The following is a 20,991-nucleotide window of genomic DNA, read 5'->3' on the forward strand; positions in this document are numbered from 1 at the left end:
AAAATATTTAAAAAAAAAAATGTTGCAGTGCAACTTACATTTGAATATGCAACGTAATATATGACATAACTGCCATAAAAAATATAACAAATATCACAAATCTGCCATGAAAAATAGAAACGCTCACATCTCTCTTACTCACTGCATTAAAACTACACTAGTGAGTGAGACTGTGTGGCACCATTAACTTTTACCACAAGTAAATTTCTGGGTCTAAAACCACCCAAAGCCGGTGGAATTCTTGATGCCAAAGTCCATGTTGGCTTTGAAGGCACTATAAGTGTCCAAAAGAGGAAGCTTTAAAATGTTGGCACAGGTATTCGCCATTGGGAATGTTGATGTTGTAGAACATAGGAATTGAAGACGTGGCAGAGGACTCATGCCAGCAGGAGGCACACACTGCACACCTGCAGCGAACATTAACACCTCCTCCGAGGTCACAGAGCTGGCATCTTCTAAAAGTAGAGAGCATTGAAATCAATTGACAGTAAATACTATCTACATCAATCTTTTCATAATTTGTGTGTATAAAATCAGACGAGCAAATTGAGTAACCTTCACAATGGAGAAGATAGTTTTCCCAGTAAGTCATAGCTTTCTCTTCCTGAGCCCTCCTGTTGCTTCCTTGTTGACTAAGTTCAGGCTGGAACAGTTTTTCCATCTCTGCAGCAGACAGCTTCACATCGGCATGGCAGAGAGCAGGGCTTAAGACCGTTGGATGCTGCTGCAGAGCTGTCAGAAACGGCAGACTTTCAAGTCCAGCCTTGAATCTAAAATGCAATTAAAATATTCATGTGAAGTTGCATGCGTATCGTGTAGAAGTAAGCAAGAAAATGGGACAACAGCAACACATTTTTTCATAATTATTTCAGTGACAACAATAAAATACGGAAACCTTCCTCTCGATTGCAGTGCTGATCCTGGGGATGATGTACCACTTCAGGTACTCCTCTACAATCTGTTTTTTTTTCTTCACATGACCTAACATGCCTGAAGCATCCAGCAGTCTGCAACATGGCGCTGTACTGTACCATCAAGTCCTGAAGGATTTCCAATGAGGGTGCATTCTGAATCTAGAAGAAGAGATAATAGAGTACCACACATTTCAAATATGAATATAAGTAATTATAAAAAAAATGGTTATGCCAGAAGGATAATTAGAAAGAATGGTTTAAGTGGACAAAAATCTCTCTTCACTCTTATTCTAGAGTTTCACACCCTTCTATCAAGTATCCTCATAGCTCTTGTAGGACTTTCCCTATCTCCTCATCTGTAATGTCTCCTACAGATGCCTTGAAACTGCTCTGCCCTGAAATGTAGCTGACAAGATCCTGTGAGAGAAAATTGGGACCTGGTCCGCCATGTACAATGGAGACAGCAATCATCTTCCCTGCCAAATAATACTCATCCTCTACGATAGCTGTCCAAGAAAATTCAGAGTAAAGAAATATTAAATCAGGTTTCATATTTAAAAACACTGCATGGCTGAAATACAGGTTTTTTCGTTCCGGGCTGTCAGTACCTGTTGTTACCATATAATACATCCATGGTTGTTAGTTGTTTTTGTCTGGGGTAGACACTGCTCTAGAGTGAGAGCTTGTGGTGGTAGCCTACATAATATCTGTGTTTTGCTGCATATTCGAGTAAAGTTACCGAACTCGATTCTCCTCTCGTTAGCGGTCTCTCCGTGTTAGCCGAAGCTAACAACACACTAGCATCCTCCAGTTCAATTTTAAACCTGGGGCTACAAAGCCTAACCAAATAACACATTAAAAGCACACGTAGCAACATTAAACACTAACATTTTCACTTAGTTTCTCATTCGTTTCCCAGTGATTATTCCTCGTTTCTTCTTCTAAGTTACTTCACCTCACACAGGTGAATCGGCAAAAGCAGTCCCCGATTATCCACTTCTGTTGTGGCTTTTTTTATTTGCAGCCTCTTTTATTTGCAGCGTCTCTTTTATTTGCAGCGTCAGCGTTTCTTTTCTTTGCCGCTGCGTTTCTTTTATTTGCAGTAGTGTTTGTTTTTGTTTGCAGCGTTACTTTTATTTGCAGTAGAGTTTGTTTTTGTTTGCAGCGTTACTTTTATTTGCAGCAATGGTGGGTCCCGGCCACCGTATGGAGAGTGCTTCGAACAGTTTGTGTCCGGGGTGGGAGGGGTCGGCTACAATCTGATGCACGCCTATGACATTTTATTATAAATTATTTCAACAACTACACTGGACCAGTCATTCATCTATTGTAGGATCACAGTGTGGTTGTATGAATCTAATCTAAATTTTTGTAAGCATACCTTAGTAATTTGAAATTTATGTCACACAGTTAGCTGTGCGTGTTCTCCCTGCACAATGGAAGCTTGGGTTCTCTCCAGCTACTCCAGCTTCCTCCAATCCAACTAAAACATGCAAGTTAGGTTAACTGGTGATTGTAAATTGAGCCTAAGATGAGTGTGAGTATGCATGGTTGTTTGTCTTGTTTGTCTCTGTGTGGCCCTGTGATGGACTGGTGACCTGTGCTGGTGTCATAAAATGTCATAAAATGCCCGCCTCAGCGTCCTGGAGGCGTGCAGGTCCTGGAGAGATGGCAGATTGCAGCCGATCCGCCTCTCCGCAGAGTGGATGATACGCTGCAGCCCTTGTCCTTGGCGGTGGCCGCAGCGTACCAGATGGTGATGGATGAGGTGAGGATGGACTCGATGATGGAGGTGTAGAAGTGCACCTTCATCAATCTGATTGATTGACCATCTAATCCGATCATCAATCGAAACTTCTTTGTATCCATAAAAAAGAAAGCATGCGCGGTTGGAGCAATCATGGTTGGATTACTTTCCCCTGTGAGCTATGTGATGTCATTTCAACACTTTTCTAGTCGTACCCACAAACCTGAATTCGTGTTCACAGTGGAGAATTCGTAGTCGTAGAAATTAGAGTGGTATTCACAAGACTTTGCACTCACAGCTTTTAGATTCATACTCACATAAAAAAACATTCCTAACCCGAACAATTTCTCAGACTCATGTGTAAGACAGCAGAATTTTGTGTCCAACTTTATCATTACGAGCACGAATGGTTAGAATCATGGATACATCTTTTCGGCAGCGGTCTTACTCCATAGATTCTGCCTATTTTGGTGACCTTGAAGATGTTGCATGTTTCCCATCAACAGGCACAAAGCCCGGATACGGAGTGTGTATAAAGCAGCCTGTGAATCAAACATGGAATGTGGAGCGTTTGTGAAAATGCACAAAGCAAATCCCGCTGGTGTGACAAGCATTTCCTTTTCGCGAGATAACGAGTTATTTATCTCGTTATCTCGACGAAACTATAACGGCACCTCTCGTGCATCATTTGGTAACCATGGAGACGGCCTGGTCCCCTCAGCTGGTCACTGATGAAGTCGGCTCCGTGAGCCACGTGACTTCCGCATTCCTTCCTTTCTTTAGAAGTCTGTGGGGGGGTCGATGCTCTTTGTTTACACCCCTCTGGTCTAAAAAGCAGATCACCGGAGACTTTTGTCTTCTTGGTTTTTATGGAGCTCTGAAGCAGCAACGCAGGTAAGTTTTCCATCTTCATCGTTAGGACGGTTCGGCTCCGGTTCAGTCTTCCTGTTTGGACTGACACTGTCCACACGAAGCAGTGTTTAAAAACACCGCCAAAGCCAAAAAATGCGCTGTGTTAACCTTCCATTATCGGCATGTTTCTGATAAAGATGGAGGTCTCCGAGTACAAGTGTTTAATGAGGTTAATATATCTAAATTGTTTAAAGGCAGTAATTACCGGTACACATGCATTACTACGAGTTCCGCTGTGCACATGAAGCTGCTTTATATTCCACATTCGCCTATTTCCTGGCGTGTAACTGGAATAGCGTCACAAAACCGCACCAATTAGCCTCAGGATGGTATTATTTTGTACAGAAAACTAAGACTAACATTCCACAGGCTTTATCAGCTCACCAAAATAAGCGAGTCTGGCGAAAGGTCAGAGTAACCGTGCCGAATGTACTTCTAAGTGAACTACGGCAGCCGGAGCGCTTAGGGACCGTCGCAAAAGTGCAACGCCTTTAAAAAAAAAAAAAAAAAAAAAAAAAAAATTGAATAACTCACTGGAAATTAGGGCTGTCCACGACCAAGGATTTTGTTGGTCGACCAGTGGTCGTCATTTACTCCGATTAATCGACTAATCGACACCCCCCCCCCCCCCCCCCCCAAAAAAAAAAAAAAAAAACATTTGAAAAAAAATGTGATTTTTTTTTTTTTTTTTTTTTTTTTTTTTTTTTTTTTTTAAACAACAACATTTGCCTTTAATGCCCGGCTGCCGCATCTATGCGCATTTACCAAAATGTGTCCTGGTTCGTCTAAACACTAGGCCTATAGCCTACACAAAAATTAATTGACTGCTCAGTTCTTCTCTCAGTCGGAGAGTGAGAAAAAACCCGACGTTAGTGACCATTGGCTGACAAGCAGAATTTTACAAGCGCACAAGCCGGGTGCTTCAAGTCTGCCCTCTCTTTACACGGGCAAATTATTTCAGATTTTGACATTCTGAATGTGTCACAAAAAATAATCAGAAAGACAGGCGGACTTTGAACATTCTGACCGCGACATAGTGTCGGTGCTGAAGCCGATGGTCACACTTACCGAGTTGCTTTCACAAGATGTTAATGCATCTCTCTGCCACGCTGCCCATGCTCATAAACATGAAAAGACGTCACCAAAATAAAATAAATAAACCTGTTGCTGCGCGAGGATGACAGCGCGGCCGTGATCTGTGTGTGGTAACGGGGTCGGAAGTACAGCGCTGACCGGCCACCTCTGTTCCAGAAGGCGCTCCAACATGCAGTGGAGTTCCATCTCGTGGAGACATCCTGGATGAGTTTGTGTTCAACAACGTTCTGTTGTATTTGTTTTTCAGTGAGAGCCGCTGTAGCCTTGGCACTTTTCTTAAAATGTCCAACAAGACGTCTGGCAGCTGCTATGACACGGCAAATGGGATCTTTTTTAAGAGCCGCATTGATGCACCGCTGCAAAGTGTGCCCTGCGCAACGAACTCCTGGGACGTTACCCCAGGACGGGTTACGCGCTAACTGATTGTTCTGTCCTTGTGACACGAAATTACCGTTTTGATTTGTTTGACGTCTTCCTTTGTCAAGCCCTTCAAATTAAAAGTCCCGGGAGCCCTTTGACGAGACGCAGCTTTTTTTTTTCCTGCGACCAATCAACCAATGGAATTTGGTCGACTGGTAATTTTTTTGGTCGACCAACGACCAATCGATTATTTGCCGTCAGCCCTACTGGAAATTCAACCAATGAACACCAAACCACTTCTGATGTGTTTGTGAACTCACTATAAAGCTTTCACAGCCTTTTAGTTTCCAGAAAAATCATTTTAGGTGGAACATGTACTCAGTGAGCATAATTAATTCCATTTTAGACATTTATTTTGTAATAGCTCTCTTGTTTTTAAAGATATCAACACCAAACCACTTCTGGTGTGTTCATGAACTCGTTGTGTAGTTCCCACACCCTTTATTATCAAGGAAAACCTTTTTGATTTTTTTAAAAAAAGGCATAAGTAATCACTGTATATGATTGTCTTATTTATGGCTTTTATTTTGTAATAACTCACTTTTTTTCTACATATCGATTTCAAAACAATTCTGATGTGTTCACGGACTCACTAACAACTCTTGGTTTGAATTTTTTTTTTTTCATAATTTCTTGGAATTTTTATTAGGAATATTAATCAATAACTTCACTAGGATACAGTGCAGTGTCACCAAACTCACTACACGCTTCATGGGTCTATAGCATCTTTATTTAGGGTTGCACGGTACACAATACCAAGGAGTGTCTTTGTTTGGTGGCGTTGCTGCTGTCATTCCAAAGCACTGTGTGTGAAACCATCAAGTTCCACACTCAATCTACAGGGACAAATATATTAAACATATATTAAAATGTTACCTCTACATAATCCCTAAAGAGTGTATAATATTTGAATCGTTTAATGTTGTGTCTGGTTCTTAACCCCAGATTATCTATTGATTATCCACTATTCAGATGATTTGATCTCTAAATCTCACCCAGACAACATCAACGGCAGTCTTGGGAAGGTCCTCATTCCCACAGAAGAAACAGAACTCATCCTTTCAAACTGGAAAAAAGAAAATACAGGCCTTTATTACTGTTTATAGGAACTGTTTGACATATTCATGTAATATTTTGAGCAATACCTGATCCTTTCAGAATTTCTTCTGCCATGTCTCTTCTTAGTTTTTCAAGATATTTTTTTGATGAATCAATATGAAACCTTTCTGGGATGTTTGGAAACTGGGTCACTGTCATCTTGGCCATCTGTAGAGGTGGCAAAACAACATATGTACTGTGTATGATCATCTTACATAGTAGCACTACATGTTTTTTATCCTAAAGAAAACAGAAGAATCACCTGCATGACAAAGATCCCACAGCTGGTGGCATCTTTCTGGAAGGTGTGGCTTATCTTGCCAGGCTGCCACTTGATGTTATCCCAGTCCTCCTTTCCCAGTCTGTTCCTGCACATCTGGAAATATTGTCTACAGGTTGAAAGTAAGATACATTTTTGCTTTACCTTTGTGCTTACTCCATGGCTATACAGAATGTGTATGTAACCTATTAACTTCCCATCATTTATTTAATTAAATTACCCAAATCTGTAGCCAGCCATTCTGGAGTCCTCAACTTCATTTGACCCGTGCAGAGGATCAACCACAAAAATGTAGTTTGAAAGGGCATGAAGGTACTGTAATATGAAAAGGTAGCATCAGTAAACCATATACATTCTTAAAAAACAATAAGCTTCATTTATGTAAAACTTCCAAACTGCAGTTGATAACTTTATGCACAGTAAGCCTCTCATTGTCTGTGAGTTAATTCATTCTAAAATTCAGAAAAGTACATGACCTTTTATTAAACCAAGATTAATTATTGATTAATATTTCTAATAAAAAATCCCAGAAGTTATGAAAACTGAATTTCTTTCGAACCAAGAGTTGTAGGAGACCAGTGAAGTGTGTAGTGATACTAATTAGTATATTTTGTAATAACACTAATGTTATTGCTGTGGCGCAGAGGATGGCTCGTTCTGATCAAAATTAGCTTGGAGCTCTTTGTCTGTCTTACTACGGTTGAAAATATGCGTGTTTTGTGTTTTAACAATGTCTCACTTCTGAGTTATTGATCCCGGAAGTCCGAATCTGCCGATATCTTTCTAACTTTACCGAACCGCGTAAAGCTTCCAGCATGGTGGCTGCGTGAGCGGTGTTGATGACGTCACTGTTGTCTTTAACATTTACGACGCAGTTTTCCATAAATATTGACAAATAATGTGCATTGATCACTTCACTGACGATGTATTTTATCAACGTTTTTCTTTTTTGGAGCCGCAGAGACTCATTTATCACCGTTTTAAATCGTATAGGGTACATCTGCATGCTAGCAGGGGGCAGCTACCTTGTCCTCCTTTATACTTCATCATGCCAGAGGTCCAGCTTACCTTCAGATCTACATCCTTCAACAGAGCCTGATGTTACTGTCTGTTCCCAGGATCTACTCCTGTTGTCCCAAACAGCCCATCTGTAGAAGATGTCATTCAGTCTGTCTGTTCTCTCTGGTGTCAGATGGAAAATGAGCTGAATGGCAAAGCTGAGCTGAATAAATTATTTTAAAGAAGCTTTAAATGACTTGGAGGGAAATATGTAGCTGTAGATGCTTTGACTGATGAGTTGGGATCAATTCTTCTTTTCTGTAGAAGACATCATTTTGTAGACTGAATACATATGAAACAAACATAATTTGTCTGGTTAAAACCATATTGATGACAAAATAAATGTGTCAGTTGTGCAAAAAACAAACAAACTACAGATTTAGACCAAACATTTTATTATAAAATGTAAAACAAGCCTTAATAAAGAAGTTATTTTTCTGTTATTTATACTGTTGGGTAGATTAATCTGCAACAGTGAACTGTATTTGATTAAATCTAAGGGTTTAGACGTTGTAGAAATGTGCTGTAGTCCTAATGAGGCTTCATCCATGGCAGCATGGCAGCATGGCAGCGGCGACCACCACATCTGGTGACCTCCCTGAAAATAACAACAGAGAAATTCATAAATTAATTATCACAATTGCAAAGTCATGCTGAAAAAAACTTACTTAATTAATTAAAGACCAGTCAGCTAATGCCTCACAATGACAAAAAAGATTAAATGTGTTATTACGATAGGCGTATATAGTATTTTGGTAATGTTTGAAAACCTAACAACCAAAACAACTTTACATAATGTCACCTGACAATAAAAAGTTAACAGACTTTAGTGAAATGATCACGTTAATTACCTCACGTTAGCCTCCGTTACCATTTCAGTTAGGTCTTTAAATCCATTCCATTTTTCACATCAGCATCGTCATTTCATGCAATCCAAAAGTAAAAATAACGATGTCTAAGAGTATACTTCTGATAGCTAATGCTTAAAAATGTAAAAAAAAACGTTTAAAATGCTGTTATTTCATTAACTTAGCAGTAATTGTTCTTGACGAGCAATTGAGGTTAACAGAACTGCGTCTCTTATTTGGAACTCTGGTGTCTCTGTGACCCACCTGACTTCCATATTCCTTTCTTTCAATAGAAGTCTATGGGAGTGTCGCCACTCTCTTTTTACACCACTCTGGTTTCATTTATAGTGGCGCGAGTCGATGCGCCAGTAGTTTCAGTTTTCTCCGTCACAGAGGTGTCGCTGCTACGAAAAGGTTACCGCTAACTACTCTACAAGGAGGAAAGTGGAGAAGAAAACGATGCCCCTGTAGCACTGTCATCAATGATGCTTCTGCTTAGAACCTTACCGGCCAAAAGGTGGCTGTGGCAGTTCTGTGCCACTGTGGGTTCGTTCAGCTAGTAAATCCAGTGAGCCTTTCTTGGCAGTTTCAAGTATTTTTATTTTGACAATCACACTTCTCATGTGGAGTCTCCCAGCTCCTGTGTTCGACTCCACATGCGTTCCTCGTGTCTCCTTCCTCTCCTCCCAGGCCCAGCTCGCTACTGTTTTTAAAAGGGGAGAGTGATTAGACAATTGGTTTCTGGTGCACTAATCACTCACCTGATGCTGCTTCCCTGAGCCCCTTCCACACCTCTCTCCTGCAGCTGATGCACCACGCCCCCTCCACAGCGGCCAAAGAGAAAGATTATTTACATAATAGCTGATGAGCCTGCAGAAGTTGACATTTCAATAGGTGTGTTCTCACCATTCTAGTCTGATATAGTACTTAGAATATAGTTATAGGACTTTTAAGTGTAACCCTTTGTTTGTTTGTTATGAAATAGTGTGCTTCAATGGACACACTTGGGAATTATCGTTACCTTTCAGGATGCAACAATAATAATAACTAGAACATTTCTGAATAAATTTTTATGGGTGCCAATCTAATGCCCGCCCTATCAACAAACCCTTTAGTTCAGTTAAAGTTGATTCTCCTGTCACATATAAACTTTGAATGAGGTCTCTGTGACGTCGTATGGCTGAGTTATGAGGCCTCCTTTAAGTGCTTTTCAATCGATTGAGGCCCAAAATTCCTAAGACAGGTATGATGAAGACAGTTATATCATTTTTATCAAGGTCCTGTTTAAAATACAGCTTTTATGGAATTTTCAAAATATTCTCGGTAAGTACTTTTCAATGCATTTTCTCATTGCATTGTGGGTATTTTCAGACTTCCCCTCACTATCAGTTTAAAGGAGAAACGCAGATAAGATTTATAACATTAAGCTGTTATAACAGGGCATCCATCTTAGCTCTGCTCTCATAAGCAGTCTTATGCCTTGTGTACACCAAGAGCGACCTACGCTAACTGAGCGCCGGAAATAATTATTTCTCTATGGAGGGTGAGCAAACTGGGCGACCACAGCAAATTCCAGCGATTAAACTCAAGCTAATATTATAGTAATGAGCTATGACGCGGTTCGGCGAAAACCAATGACAATCCATAGATTGTAGCGGTCCGACAATCCGCGGCGTTCACAGAAACACACGTGTAAATTTTGGTTCCTAGTTCCTACGTCCTTTAACCGTGGCTACTCAAAAATTAATCCGACACGGTGTCTGCCCACCAGATATTGTACAACCCCACAACATTTGCATATCGGGATAATAACAAAGCTATTCCTGCTCTTCTCAGGTGTACCTAATGTAGTTTTACATAATTTGTAACGTGATGTATATCTTGTATAACAAATTGTAAATAATAATACGTTTATTTGTGTCCCTGCCCTCTCTTTCTTCTCTTCCTTCTAAATGTGACGTCACGAGCGAACAAAAGCGAAGCTTCTCCAGCTACCTCCGCTACCAGTCGCCTTGGTGTACACGCAGCATTAGAACAGAGCAGGATCCTAATGCGTTGCTACGGAGACGGAACCAGCTGTGTTAAACAGAGAGCAAACTGACATATGTGCACACACTATGGCTTCTTAAAATTGGACTATAATTTTGACTGTAGCCTACTGTCTCGAACAAACGGCCGTTAGAAAAGTAAAAGTCGTATCCGAATAATTCTTGAACCGTCAGCGGCAGCGCCCCAAGAGACGGCAGAAGCCAGCGTTGTAATTTTCATTTGGTGGCTCGTTTTCTATGGCAGTTTTAAAATAATTTATAATGGCCTTTATAATGGAAATGGAGAGGTGACCTCTGGGCTCAGAGGCAATTTGTAAGAAAAATGTGTGGCAGAGCCAATGAGGGTGACTTTGGGTGAAAGAGGACAAAAATGCCTACGTTTTGAAGTCAAATTTGTCCAGATCCGGCAGCTAAGATGTAGTCTACCTAAAACGTAAACTGCCGTTGGGTCAAAGCTGTATAATGTATCAACAAACCCTTGGGTTTAGTTAAAGCCGAGAGTCTCCTGTCATATATAAACTTTGAATGAGGTCTGTGTGATGCTTTATGGTTCAGTTATAAAGCCTCTAAAATTGGCCAATTTGGCGCTCGTTTAGTGTAGAGAATACAAAGTATTTTACATGACAAAAGCGTCAGCCGTGAGCCTGTTTTCCAATTGGTCCATCCGGTTTGTCGTTCTTAGCGTGCACCAAGTTACAAATTTCGACTGGTGCACGACGCCGCGCCGGCTTTTCAAGCCCTGCGCCAGGCGGAAATGAGCGACCTGTTGAAGCTCTGACGGTGGAACCTCTGCAGGATCTCTTTCTTCTTCAGGGTCTGACTGGTTCAAACTGATACAGATGCTCTGTTTTTTAAAACAGTCACTTGCTGTTTGCTCAGCTGTTGTCATGGTGAAGAAGCCATAGGAGGGTTTCAGTTACGTCATCACGGGAGCGCGCGAAATTCAGCTGGTGGGCAGGAAGCTTGACTACAGCATAGCAACAACATGGAGAATATGGAGATGAGTGAATATTGTAGTGGTTTGTAGCCGGCACATAGGGAAAGGTATTTTGCGTTAGTTGAGAAATACATTGGGCGTGACACATACTTAATGAAAATGTCCGAATTTTCTCAAAACCGGAACGATTTGCCGAAAATAGAGGCTGTGGACATGACGAGCTACCAAGCAACAGATGAAGGCTCACAAAAGTTTGGAAGCATACAACTATTACCACAGCGGATGGATCAGCAAACTCGGAGTAAAACGTCTACAGAATGATTGTGTTTTGGTGTTCGCCAGGGTAAGTTTGTTTTCTGTGTTGTTTACGGTGCATTATCCCAATGGAAAATGCAGTGTGTAGTGCAGGGCTGGGCAGTAAAGCAGAACTTAACATGTTGAATGCCGAGCTGTGAATGTTGGCTTTCATGTTTTGATAAAATGCCGAGATCCAAATATCCAAATGCTGACATTGTGTCTTTGTTAGCCTAATGCACAAGGCAGAGAGAGAGCGAGCGATTCTGTTGTCAAGAACTTGGGAGCTAATGTGCGCTGTTAGCACTTAAGCACTTCGTGGATACTACTGAAATGTGAAGATTGTGACGATGTGACAAATTTGTTTTGTTTAGATCAACCACTCTCAGAGATCGCATGAAACACCAATGACGGTGTCTTAGCTCTGTGTTTGGGTAACCCAGCTTGACCGTCGGAGCCCAGTCCACTGACTCAGTAGCTAACAACGCGCTGTGGCCTTCAAAACAAAGCCCAAACGTAGCCCGTATTACATTACTGTTGATTGGCATTTAACAACATAATACTTTACTGAACTACTACAAAACAGTTAGATTTCGCACATACCTTTGACGAAGTGGTCACCGCAGACACGAGCATTTCCATATTCAGCTCCTCCAGTCTGTAAACGTAGGTTAACTGTCCACTTTTTGCGGCGTTGTTCTGTGAGTTTTTTTTCCATTTCTCACCTCTATGGGCGATTACCTTAGGTAACCGATAGTAACCCTTTCCCTTCTCTCGGTTAGACCGATTGCTACATCCAAAAACGGCACAAAACTTAGGTATTTTGGGCAAAAAGTGGCAGACAAAACACAGTGTTTTCAATGGGCTCCAGCTCAGGTTGCCCACCACCTGGGTTTGCGCGCTTAGAAAAATACGGAAGTGACGTCAAGTGAAACCCTCCTATTGAACAACCCCAGGCAGGAAGGGGGGGGGGGCAGGATGAGCACATCCTCCGTCTCCTTCTTCTGAACAGAGAACTAATGAATCTGAAATATCAGCTAATAATTGTCAAAATAAGACTTTGTCATAGTTTAATGTGTAACGTTTTCAGGCTAAAGTTAATTTGACACGATTGTTGTGTTGTTACGGTTCAGAAAGAGGACTTTTATAATTCTAAGGACTAACTTGGTTTATTTGCTGCTTCTTTGACCTTTGATCCCCAACAACGCCAACAACGCCTATGAAACATCTTTCTCAGATACTCTAGTTTCACCAGTAGATCTTAACACCAGTGTTATATGGAGAACTGCGTGTCCATCAGGGGAACGCTAACAGCTCAATAAAGGGAGTGGACTGGTCATTTGATAATATATGAGGTCCCAACTGGACATGTTCCCTCCACAACCTGACCTCCACTGAGTGGAATGTAATGGATTTATGTACTTTATCCTTAAAATAAGGAGAGTGTGCTTTTTCACTTCATCTTATCTGTCCCAAAGGATCTTGAACTTAAAGGTCCTCTCCCAGACTGTCTTTGTCAAACATACTGTTTTGGCTGATAAACATGAAACAAGGATGGGGGCTAATGAATATCTGATGCTACAGGTGCTCGGTGGGATTAACAGATGACCAAGGAGGAACGTTGACAGACATTTTGTTTTCTCAACTCAACCACTACAGATGGAAAATGGCTTCTTCAGAAGAGGTGAGACGGTTTCATTATGATATAGTTCCCAAAAATGTATTCTGGCCGATTACATATCGGTCACCTGTGTTAGTGCTACGGACCTCTGAAGAGGGAGAATGTTTAGGTTTTGGAGTTGAGGATGAACCCATGATGCTCTGATATCCCTGTTTCTGATCGGATGATCTTCAATTATCAATATTTAACAGGTTGTTTACCTGCCTCAGTGTTGTAGTGTCCATCAGAGTCCTCCTGATGGCAGATCTAAATGGAGATATGTGCAGTATCCCACTGTGTTACTACAAATTCATTCAGTATTCAGTTTTTCTCTAAGGATCAGTTACTAATCTATATAAAGATATTACCAAAGATATATGAACTCAGGATATTTCCATGTTTGTCTGGTCAAGTTCAGTCATTTTGTGTCATAGATCTGTAATTACAGAGGTGTATCTATTGAATATCAGTGAGAAGGAGTTAGCTCATGTTATTGAGATGCTAAATACATATAAACTTTGTTCTTCATGATCTTTTTTTTTTGTCTCTCTAGGAGTTTAAAAGGTCAAACACAGTGGAACCTAATTCCCTTCAGGATAATGATGAAGCTCAGTCAACAACAGCAAACAGAGAGAAACCACTCAGTTGTGGACAGTGTGGGACGTCTTTTACTCAGAAAAGTTCCTTAATAACACATCAACGCATCCACAGTGGAGTTAAACCTTTCATTTGTGGACAGTGTGGGAAGGCTTTCACAAATAAAAGTGCCTTAATAAGACATCAACGTATCCACAGTGGAGTTAAACCTTTCAGTTGTGGACAGTGTGGGAAGGCATTTACTGATAAAAGTAACTTAACAGAACATCAACGTATCCACAGTGGAGTTAAACCTTTCAGTTGTGGACAGTGTGGGAAGGCTTTTACTGATAAAAGTCGCTTAACAAAACATCAACGTATCCACAGTGGAGTTAAACCTTTTATTTGTGGACAGTGTGGGAAGGCTTTCACTTGTAAAAGTGCCTTAATATCACATGAACATATCCACAGTGGAGTTAAACCTTTCATTTGTGGACAGTGTGGGAAGGCTTTTACTGATAAAAGTGCCTTAACAAAACATCAACATAGCCACAGTGGAGTTAAACCTTTCAGTTGTGGACAGTGTGGGAAGGCTTTCACTCATAAAAACACCTTAACAAAACATCAAAGTATCCACAGTGGAGTTAAACCTTTCAGTTGTGGACAGTGTGGGAAGGCTTTCACTCATAAAAGCACCTTAACAAAACATCAAAGTATCCACAGTGGAGTTAAACCTTTTATTTGTGGACAGTGTGGGAGGGCTTTCACTCGTAAAAGCACCTTAACAACTCATCAACATATCCACAGTGGAGTTAAACCTTTCAGTTGTGGACAGTGTGGGAAGGCTTTCACTCATAAAAGTACCTTAATATTACATCAACATATCCACAGTGGAGTTAAACCTTTCAGTTGTGGACAGTGTGGGAAGGCTTTTACTGATAAAAGTAACTTAACAAAACATCAACGTAACCACAGTGGAGTTAAACCTTTCAGTTGTGGACAGTGTGGGAAGGCTTTTACTTGTAAAAGCACCTTAACAAAACATCAACATATCCACAGTGGAGTTAAACCTTTCAGTTGTGGACAGTGCGGGAAGGCTTTTACTGATAAAAGTACCTTAATAACACATAGACGTGTCCACAGTGGATTTAAACCTTTCAGTTGTGACCAGTGTGGGAAGGCTTTTAATCAGAAAAATGACTTAGTAACACATCAACGTATCCACAGTGGAGTTAAACCTTTCAGTTGTGGACAGTGTGGGAAGGCTTTTAATCGGAGAAGTCATTTAATGTCACATCAACGTATCCATAGTGGAGTTAAACCTTTTGGTTGTGGACAGTGTGGGAAGTCCTTTGGTTACTTCTCTTCCTTCAAAAAACATCAGCTTGTCTGCAATGGAGCACAAGCATGCAGTGATTCCCAGTGTGATGAAAATTTAACGACTCCACGTGGCTTTCAGAGTCACCAACAAAGCCACGGCAGAAAGAGACGATCCAAGAAGAATCACTGTGAGGTATGTACATCAAACACTTATTTTCCCATCTCCTGATGGGTTTAGGATTTAACTGAGCAAGTAGGCAAGAGGCTCCCATTGGAGAAGGACAGCGATGTTGGAGTTTTTTAATCCTTACATATTCAGTGAGTTGTTTCTCTTTAAACAGCCATGTCACAAGTTTTCAATGTCATTTAAATGTTCGGTGAAATCAGAACCAAAGGGAATCAACCGTATAAGTAAGGTCATGTTTAATTGTGAAAGGAAGAGCATTATCAGATACTGTGTGGCCTCTAGGGCTGGGCGGTTCTCTCAATGTTTCTGAAGAAAAGACTGAAATTAAATTTAAAAATGAGATAAAATCCTGAATTTAAATTAATCTCTATTTCTATTTTAATCACTTTTTCATTTCAATAATATATTTTATAATTTATAGTTTATATTTCCCTTAACCCTCTATCCAACAAAGTCTCAACATTAAGAGAAGATGCAGCATTGCGTAAAATAAGCCTGAAATAATCTATTCTATTGGGGCCAACACTTACACTGTAATACTCCTCTCCACAAGAGGGCAGACATGTTGTTCAGTCCCAGTACTGCCACAGTTTTCAAGGAAGAAGGGCTAAAGGGCTGTGGTAGTGCTACATTATGTAGCTGTTTTGGGCTTGTTTTAAGGACAGCAGCCGCTTAGTTCTCGTTCTACATCTGGCAACACTTATTACTAGGTCCGTGTGTTGAGCTAACTAGCGAATTAAAAGTGCAACAGAAACCAAACGGGCTGAAGTGCCACGTAAAACAAACGGATTTAATTGATATTGGGTGAATGTTTTCATTGAATTAAAGGCCAAATGCAACGTAGAAGGTATTTTGTCACGGTTGTTTGTGTCATATGGCTATGTATTTCGCTCCTAAATCAGTTAAAACATGTAGCAATGTATTACTTGTCTGCCTATACTCTCACCAGCCTCATTATAGCAATTAACGGCAATTATTTTTATTAGTTCAAAAAACATCTTACATTGTGTTGACACCCATAGTGGAAAAGCAACAACAGTGGACTTTACAGGAGCAGAGTTGAAGTGAAGTGGGACACGAAGTATGAAGCTCACGCACGTAGTATGAAGTGTGATCAGGCTCATGATGAAAAAAAAAAAAAAACCTTCTCTCGTCAAAAAGTGAACCGTGTGTAGGTGTGAACCGAGATCACGGTTTTTTAACGGTATACCGCCCAGCCCGAGTGGCCTCTCTTTGGGTTATGTTTCTTTGGGAGTTTTTAATGCAGGTTTGCGTCCTCCCACACAAAAGCTGCAGGTTGAGTTGCTGCCCCTTCCGACCCGGATGCATCTTTCAGCTTTCCCTCCAGTTGATCCTGGTTTATTCATGGTGTTCAACCACCCTAATGCTGGAATTCCCTGGCGAAGAAAGGTTATCATGGTTGTAACGTGCATCTGTTGATACTCTTGTATACATCATCAGTGATAGTACCTTGGGTCATACAGGGTTTTGGGTCTTTCAAGTTAAACCCCATCCTCCAGGTCCACCTGTTTCGATGTTTTTGCAAAAAGCATAACGTCCAGTCTAAGACTTTTCTGATGTCTTTAGTAAATCTGAGCTGCTTCCCCAGGTCCACCTGCATCTGCTTGAGTATTCTGCCAGGAGCTGGGATGTTCTCCTGTTCTAATGAATGTTATCTGGTGTGATGATGGTTTGAAGAGTTTCCTGTTGTTGATGGCACTTCAAATGGACTCAATGACCACATCCAGCAACTGTACAGACACAAATCAAGATAATATGCGGTTCTGATGCCTATGCTGACCTCTAATGAGCAACACAGCTCCTAGGTTTAGAACTGACTGACGTCTAAAATCAAGAATCTGTTCTGTATGTTTGCCCCATTCCCGCCCACAAACAAATGGCCCAGGTGTTGAAGGCAGTTGCAGAAGCAGTCACCTCAGCTATTCTCTCTAGCAGACACCGCCCCAGGAAGAATCCCATCCCCTTTCTTAGGGCGGGAGAGAAGCCCCCATCCTGCCCGCAAACAAATGCATGTTGGCTGTCCTCAGCCTCAGATTGGCAGCTGAAAGTGGACCTTGGAAAACAGTTAAAGGTCCCTAAACACATCACCCAGACGAGATAAGACAGACAGACTGGCTTATTCACTCAGACGCCACCAAGCGGGTGATCATGTCGGAGCTAACTATGACCCCAGGAAGATCACTGATGATGCATCCCAGTGCATCCTAGAGATGTATCTAAATTCCTGGACATCTTTGGACCGTGCTGCTTTCATTTCTCGATCTCGACTAAAATACCTCTTCATGCGGTCTCTGTTTGCTTGTTTGGTTTGGTTTAGGATTTCGATGCCAGATTATTGGCACTAACAGAGCAGAAGCACCACAGTTTGTTTTCATTTAGCTAAATCAGTAAAGTAAACACAGCCCAAAGTGCAGAAATCAGGACATTTCCTCAGAAGAATTGTGGAAAGTATTTGTTCTTTGTGCTAAGAAGGAATTTGACTTCATCAGGCATCAAACTGTGATCTGTTTTCTAACTGAATGCTCCCAACTTCTAGTTTTAACCTCCAGATATTAGACTGAAATTAAACTCCTAGCTTTCAGTTTCCTACAACATTGGCAGATTTCTATCTTCTTCTTTGGTGGTATTGGTTGAGTTCAGAGCCGGTGTGTTCATTGTAAAAAGCAGCAGGAAACCCTGACCTTCCCTGTCTTTGTGTCTTTGTTGTTTCAGAAGCAGAGCGGCTCAGATGGAGCCAGTTCTGAGTCCTGTGGGCACCGTCCCAGTGGTGAACAGGACTGCTGTCAGCAGGGTGGCTCATCATTCACCACTGCAGCGGACCTCAGAAGACACCAAACAATCCAGCGCAGACAGAAATCCTTCAGCTGTGGACACTGTGAGAAAAGCTTCCCATCAGCAGGTCAGCGCACGCTTCATGAGCGTGTTCACACTGAGGAGCAGCTCGGCTGCGACACCAGTCGGTCCGCTGCTCAGAAGCCCTCCCGCCCTGAATATAAACTGTTCCACTGTTACCGGTGTGCTGCAGTGTTCGTCTCAGCATCTGCTCTGTCTAAACATCAGCAGGATCACCAAGAGCAGGAATAATTCCCAACATGAAATGGCTGCAACGCACTCGTTGCGTCTGAACGGACAGAGAGAGCCTCTTCTGGTCCAAACTTCAAACTTTAAAAGCCACAGTTTGGAATTAATTTCCTCTGAAAGTTGTAATGTGCCACAATAACAAGAATCTGTGAGAAAAAAAGATTAAAAACTGTTTCTATTAGTATCTGGAAGCAAAGCTGGATGAACAGAAATGGTTTTATTACTGCAGGAAGAAGCATTTCTGACTTCTTCCCAGCAGAACGCTCGTATTACACAATGTATACAGATGCAGTTTGGAGTTCCAGTGAGATGACTGCTATCTCCAGCTCTGACCACTAGGTGTCAGTAGTTCAACAATGTTACCTGAAGGTTTCTCAGCATCAGGTTGTCTTTTATTTTCGTTGAAGTTGAAGTTGAAGTTGACAGGATTTAACATGAAGTAAGTTCACCAGGATAGTGGCAAAGAGTTTGTTTTCTGCTTTTATTTCTTGTTCAATTTGTCATAGTATACTAATTAAAATTTTTTGGAAAAAAACCTTTTCGTATTAAAAGTCTAAACAGTCTCACCATGACATTTAGAAACAATATTAATGATAACATCTACTGTAAATACATCCATACAATGATAGTAGAAGTTTTTTACTGTATGGCACCATTTTTGTCCTTTTTATTTGTATTTATCTTTATTTAGTCTGACTATTCTATGATTTTTAAGTTGATGCATTTTAATATTTTGTTGTCAGATCGTCTTCATTTGAATACATTTCTGTTTATTTCCCTTTGATTTGTTTTCATTTTATTCCTTTTTCTCGTCATAATTTTGATTTCTTTGTTCTATCCCTGCATCAGGTTGTCTTTTATTTTCAGAAATTTTATTTCAATATATTACATTTTATTCTTTTCTTTTCAATTTTCTTTTTATTTCATAATCTTTGAATAAATGTCTTTTTATATTCATAAATATTCTAAATTTTACATTATTTCATGTCATTCTTTCCTCCTCTTCTCCATATCTCTTTTCAATGAGTGACTTTTGACCCTCGTAAGGCACCGTCTTGCAGCAAAGATCGTGTATTTACAGAAGGATGTCTTTATATTGACGGTTCCATCTGGTTCCAACAAGCTTCCGTTCCTCGGGTCGTGAAAATAACTCAGAGTGAGACCTCTTCATCACTCAGAAACGCCTGATTCATGAAAACAACATCATCGAGCTGGATGCAGACACGGAGTCTTTAACGGATATTTAACAACATTTATCACTGCGCAGCTCTTGGTCGTTGAGTTGTATCACATCAAGGTAACTATCAAACAGTTTGAACACCGACAGCAACCGATATCAACATTTACAGCTGTCAGTGAGCTGGAAACCTGTCATTTAGCTCGTTAGCCAGCTGGCGGCGCTGACACCGAGGCGTGGGGAACTCTCAGAGGAATCTGAAGGGACCCAAAGTTAAACAGCAGAAGATTTGGAATCCCTTATTTCTAAATAATGATGTTTCAGACTGGGTGGAACTCAGAAACTTTTATTGTCAACCAAGTCCGTATCAGAATGACAGAATGATGCATCAATCTGGAGAGGATCCTTCATCCCAAATCTCCCAGAATCTCTGACTTACTGTGGGGGGGCTTTTCATTAAGTAGAATCTGCCTGTTTTGGTGACCTTGAAGATGTTGCATGTTTCCCATCAACAGGCACAAAGCCCGGATACGGAGTGTGCGTATCTATTGAGCCTCCTCTGGACACACTAACTGGGGAGTGTGTTGTTCTCAAAATGTCCTAATTTAGCCCGAGACCCCCGACACAGCTGGTGGTTATCAGTCACTACATATTTCTTATCGTTTCCTAAAACTCCTTTGCACAGTTGGTAAGTATCAGACTCTTCATAAAGTATTTTTATGAGCCCTGGATAGTAGCATTTTTGAACAGGGAAACGTAACATCCTGTATTAATGTTAAGACCTTTATTTTATAAGCCAGACAGGAAGTGGTTCTGTGGTTGACCTGGAAGTGAAGGTGAGGATTAAAGGTTAAAGGAGCCAGCCAATGGCTGTGTTCGAAACCGCCTACTTCTCCTACTATTCCTACTAGTCATACTTTTTTAAGTTCCCGGATGTACACTAGATGCATACTAGATTCGCCAAAATGTTGAGTATTCATCATGAGGTTACTTGTCACACTCAAACTACCCAAGATGCAACGTAACGTGACGTCGCCCATCGCCATTTGAACGGTCAAATTCCGTTAACGGGACGAGAGCAGTCAAAACGGCGAAACCGGAAGTGCGTTGCTCACTGCGGCCAGCTTTAGTAGCGCCGAATTCGTGGTAACAAAATTGTACATAGCCGGTATTTTGTGAGATTTTCAACACCTTGGGGGTCTAAATGAATACTTTCTCGCCTGAAAATGTTTCAAATGTTGCTAAAGTTATATATTTACAGAGTTTATAGCTTAAGCGAAATCAGCTTTTCAGGCCAGCTGATTTCGGCTCGGGCAG

The 20,991-nt window shown here is 41.0% G+C and overlaps 1 protein-coding gene across 1 annotated transcript; it reads left to right on the top strand.

Moving 5' to 3' along the window:
* Nucleotides 1-2,445: 2,445 nt before the first annotated feature.
* On the top strand, nucleotides 2,446-19,232 carry LOC142385702 (uncharacterized). Its single transcript, XM_075472423.1, has 5 exons — nucleotides 2,446-2,451; nucleotides 2,554-2,682; nucleotides 13,866-14,228; nucleotides 15,069-15,401; nucleotides 18,129-19,232. Exons 1-5 carry the CDS (start codon nucleotides 2,446-2,448, stop codon nucleotides 18,498-18,500), a joined length of 1,203 nt encoding a protein of 400 aa, XP_075328538.1. The 3' UTR covers nucleotides 18,501-19,232.
* The last annotated feature ends 1,759 nt before the right edge of the window (nucleotides 19,233-20,991 follow it).

The sequence above is a fragment of the Odontesthes bonariensis genome, chromosome 8 (genome assembly GCF_027942865.1).
Source record: "Odontesthes bonariensis isolate fOdoBon6 chromosome 8, fOdoBon6.hap1, whole genome shotgun sequence".
NCBI classification, from domain to species: domain Eukaryota; kingdom Metazoa; phylum Chordata; class Actinopteri; order Atheriniformes; family Atherinopsidae; genus Odontesthes; species Odontesthes bonariensis.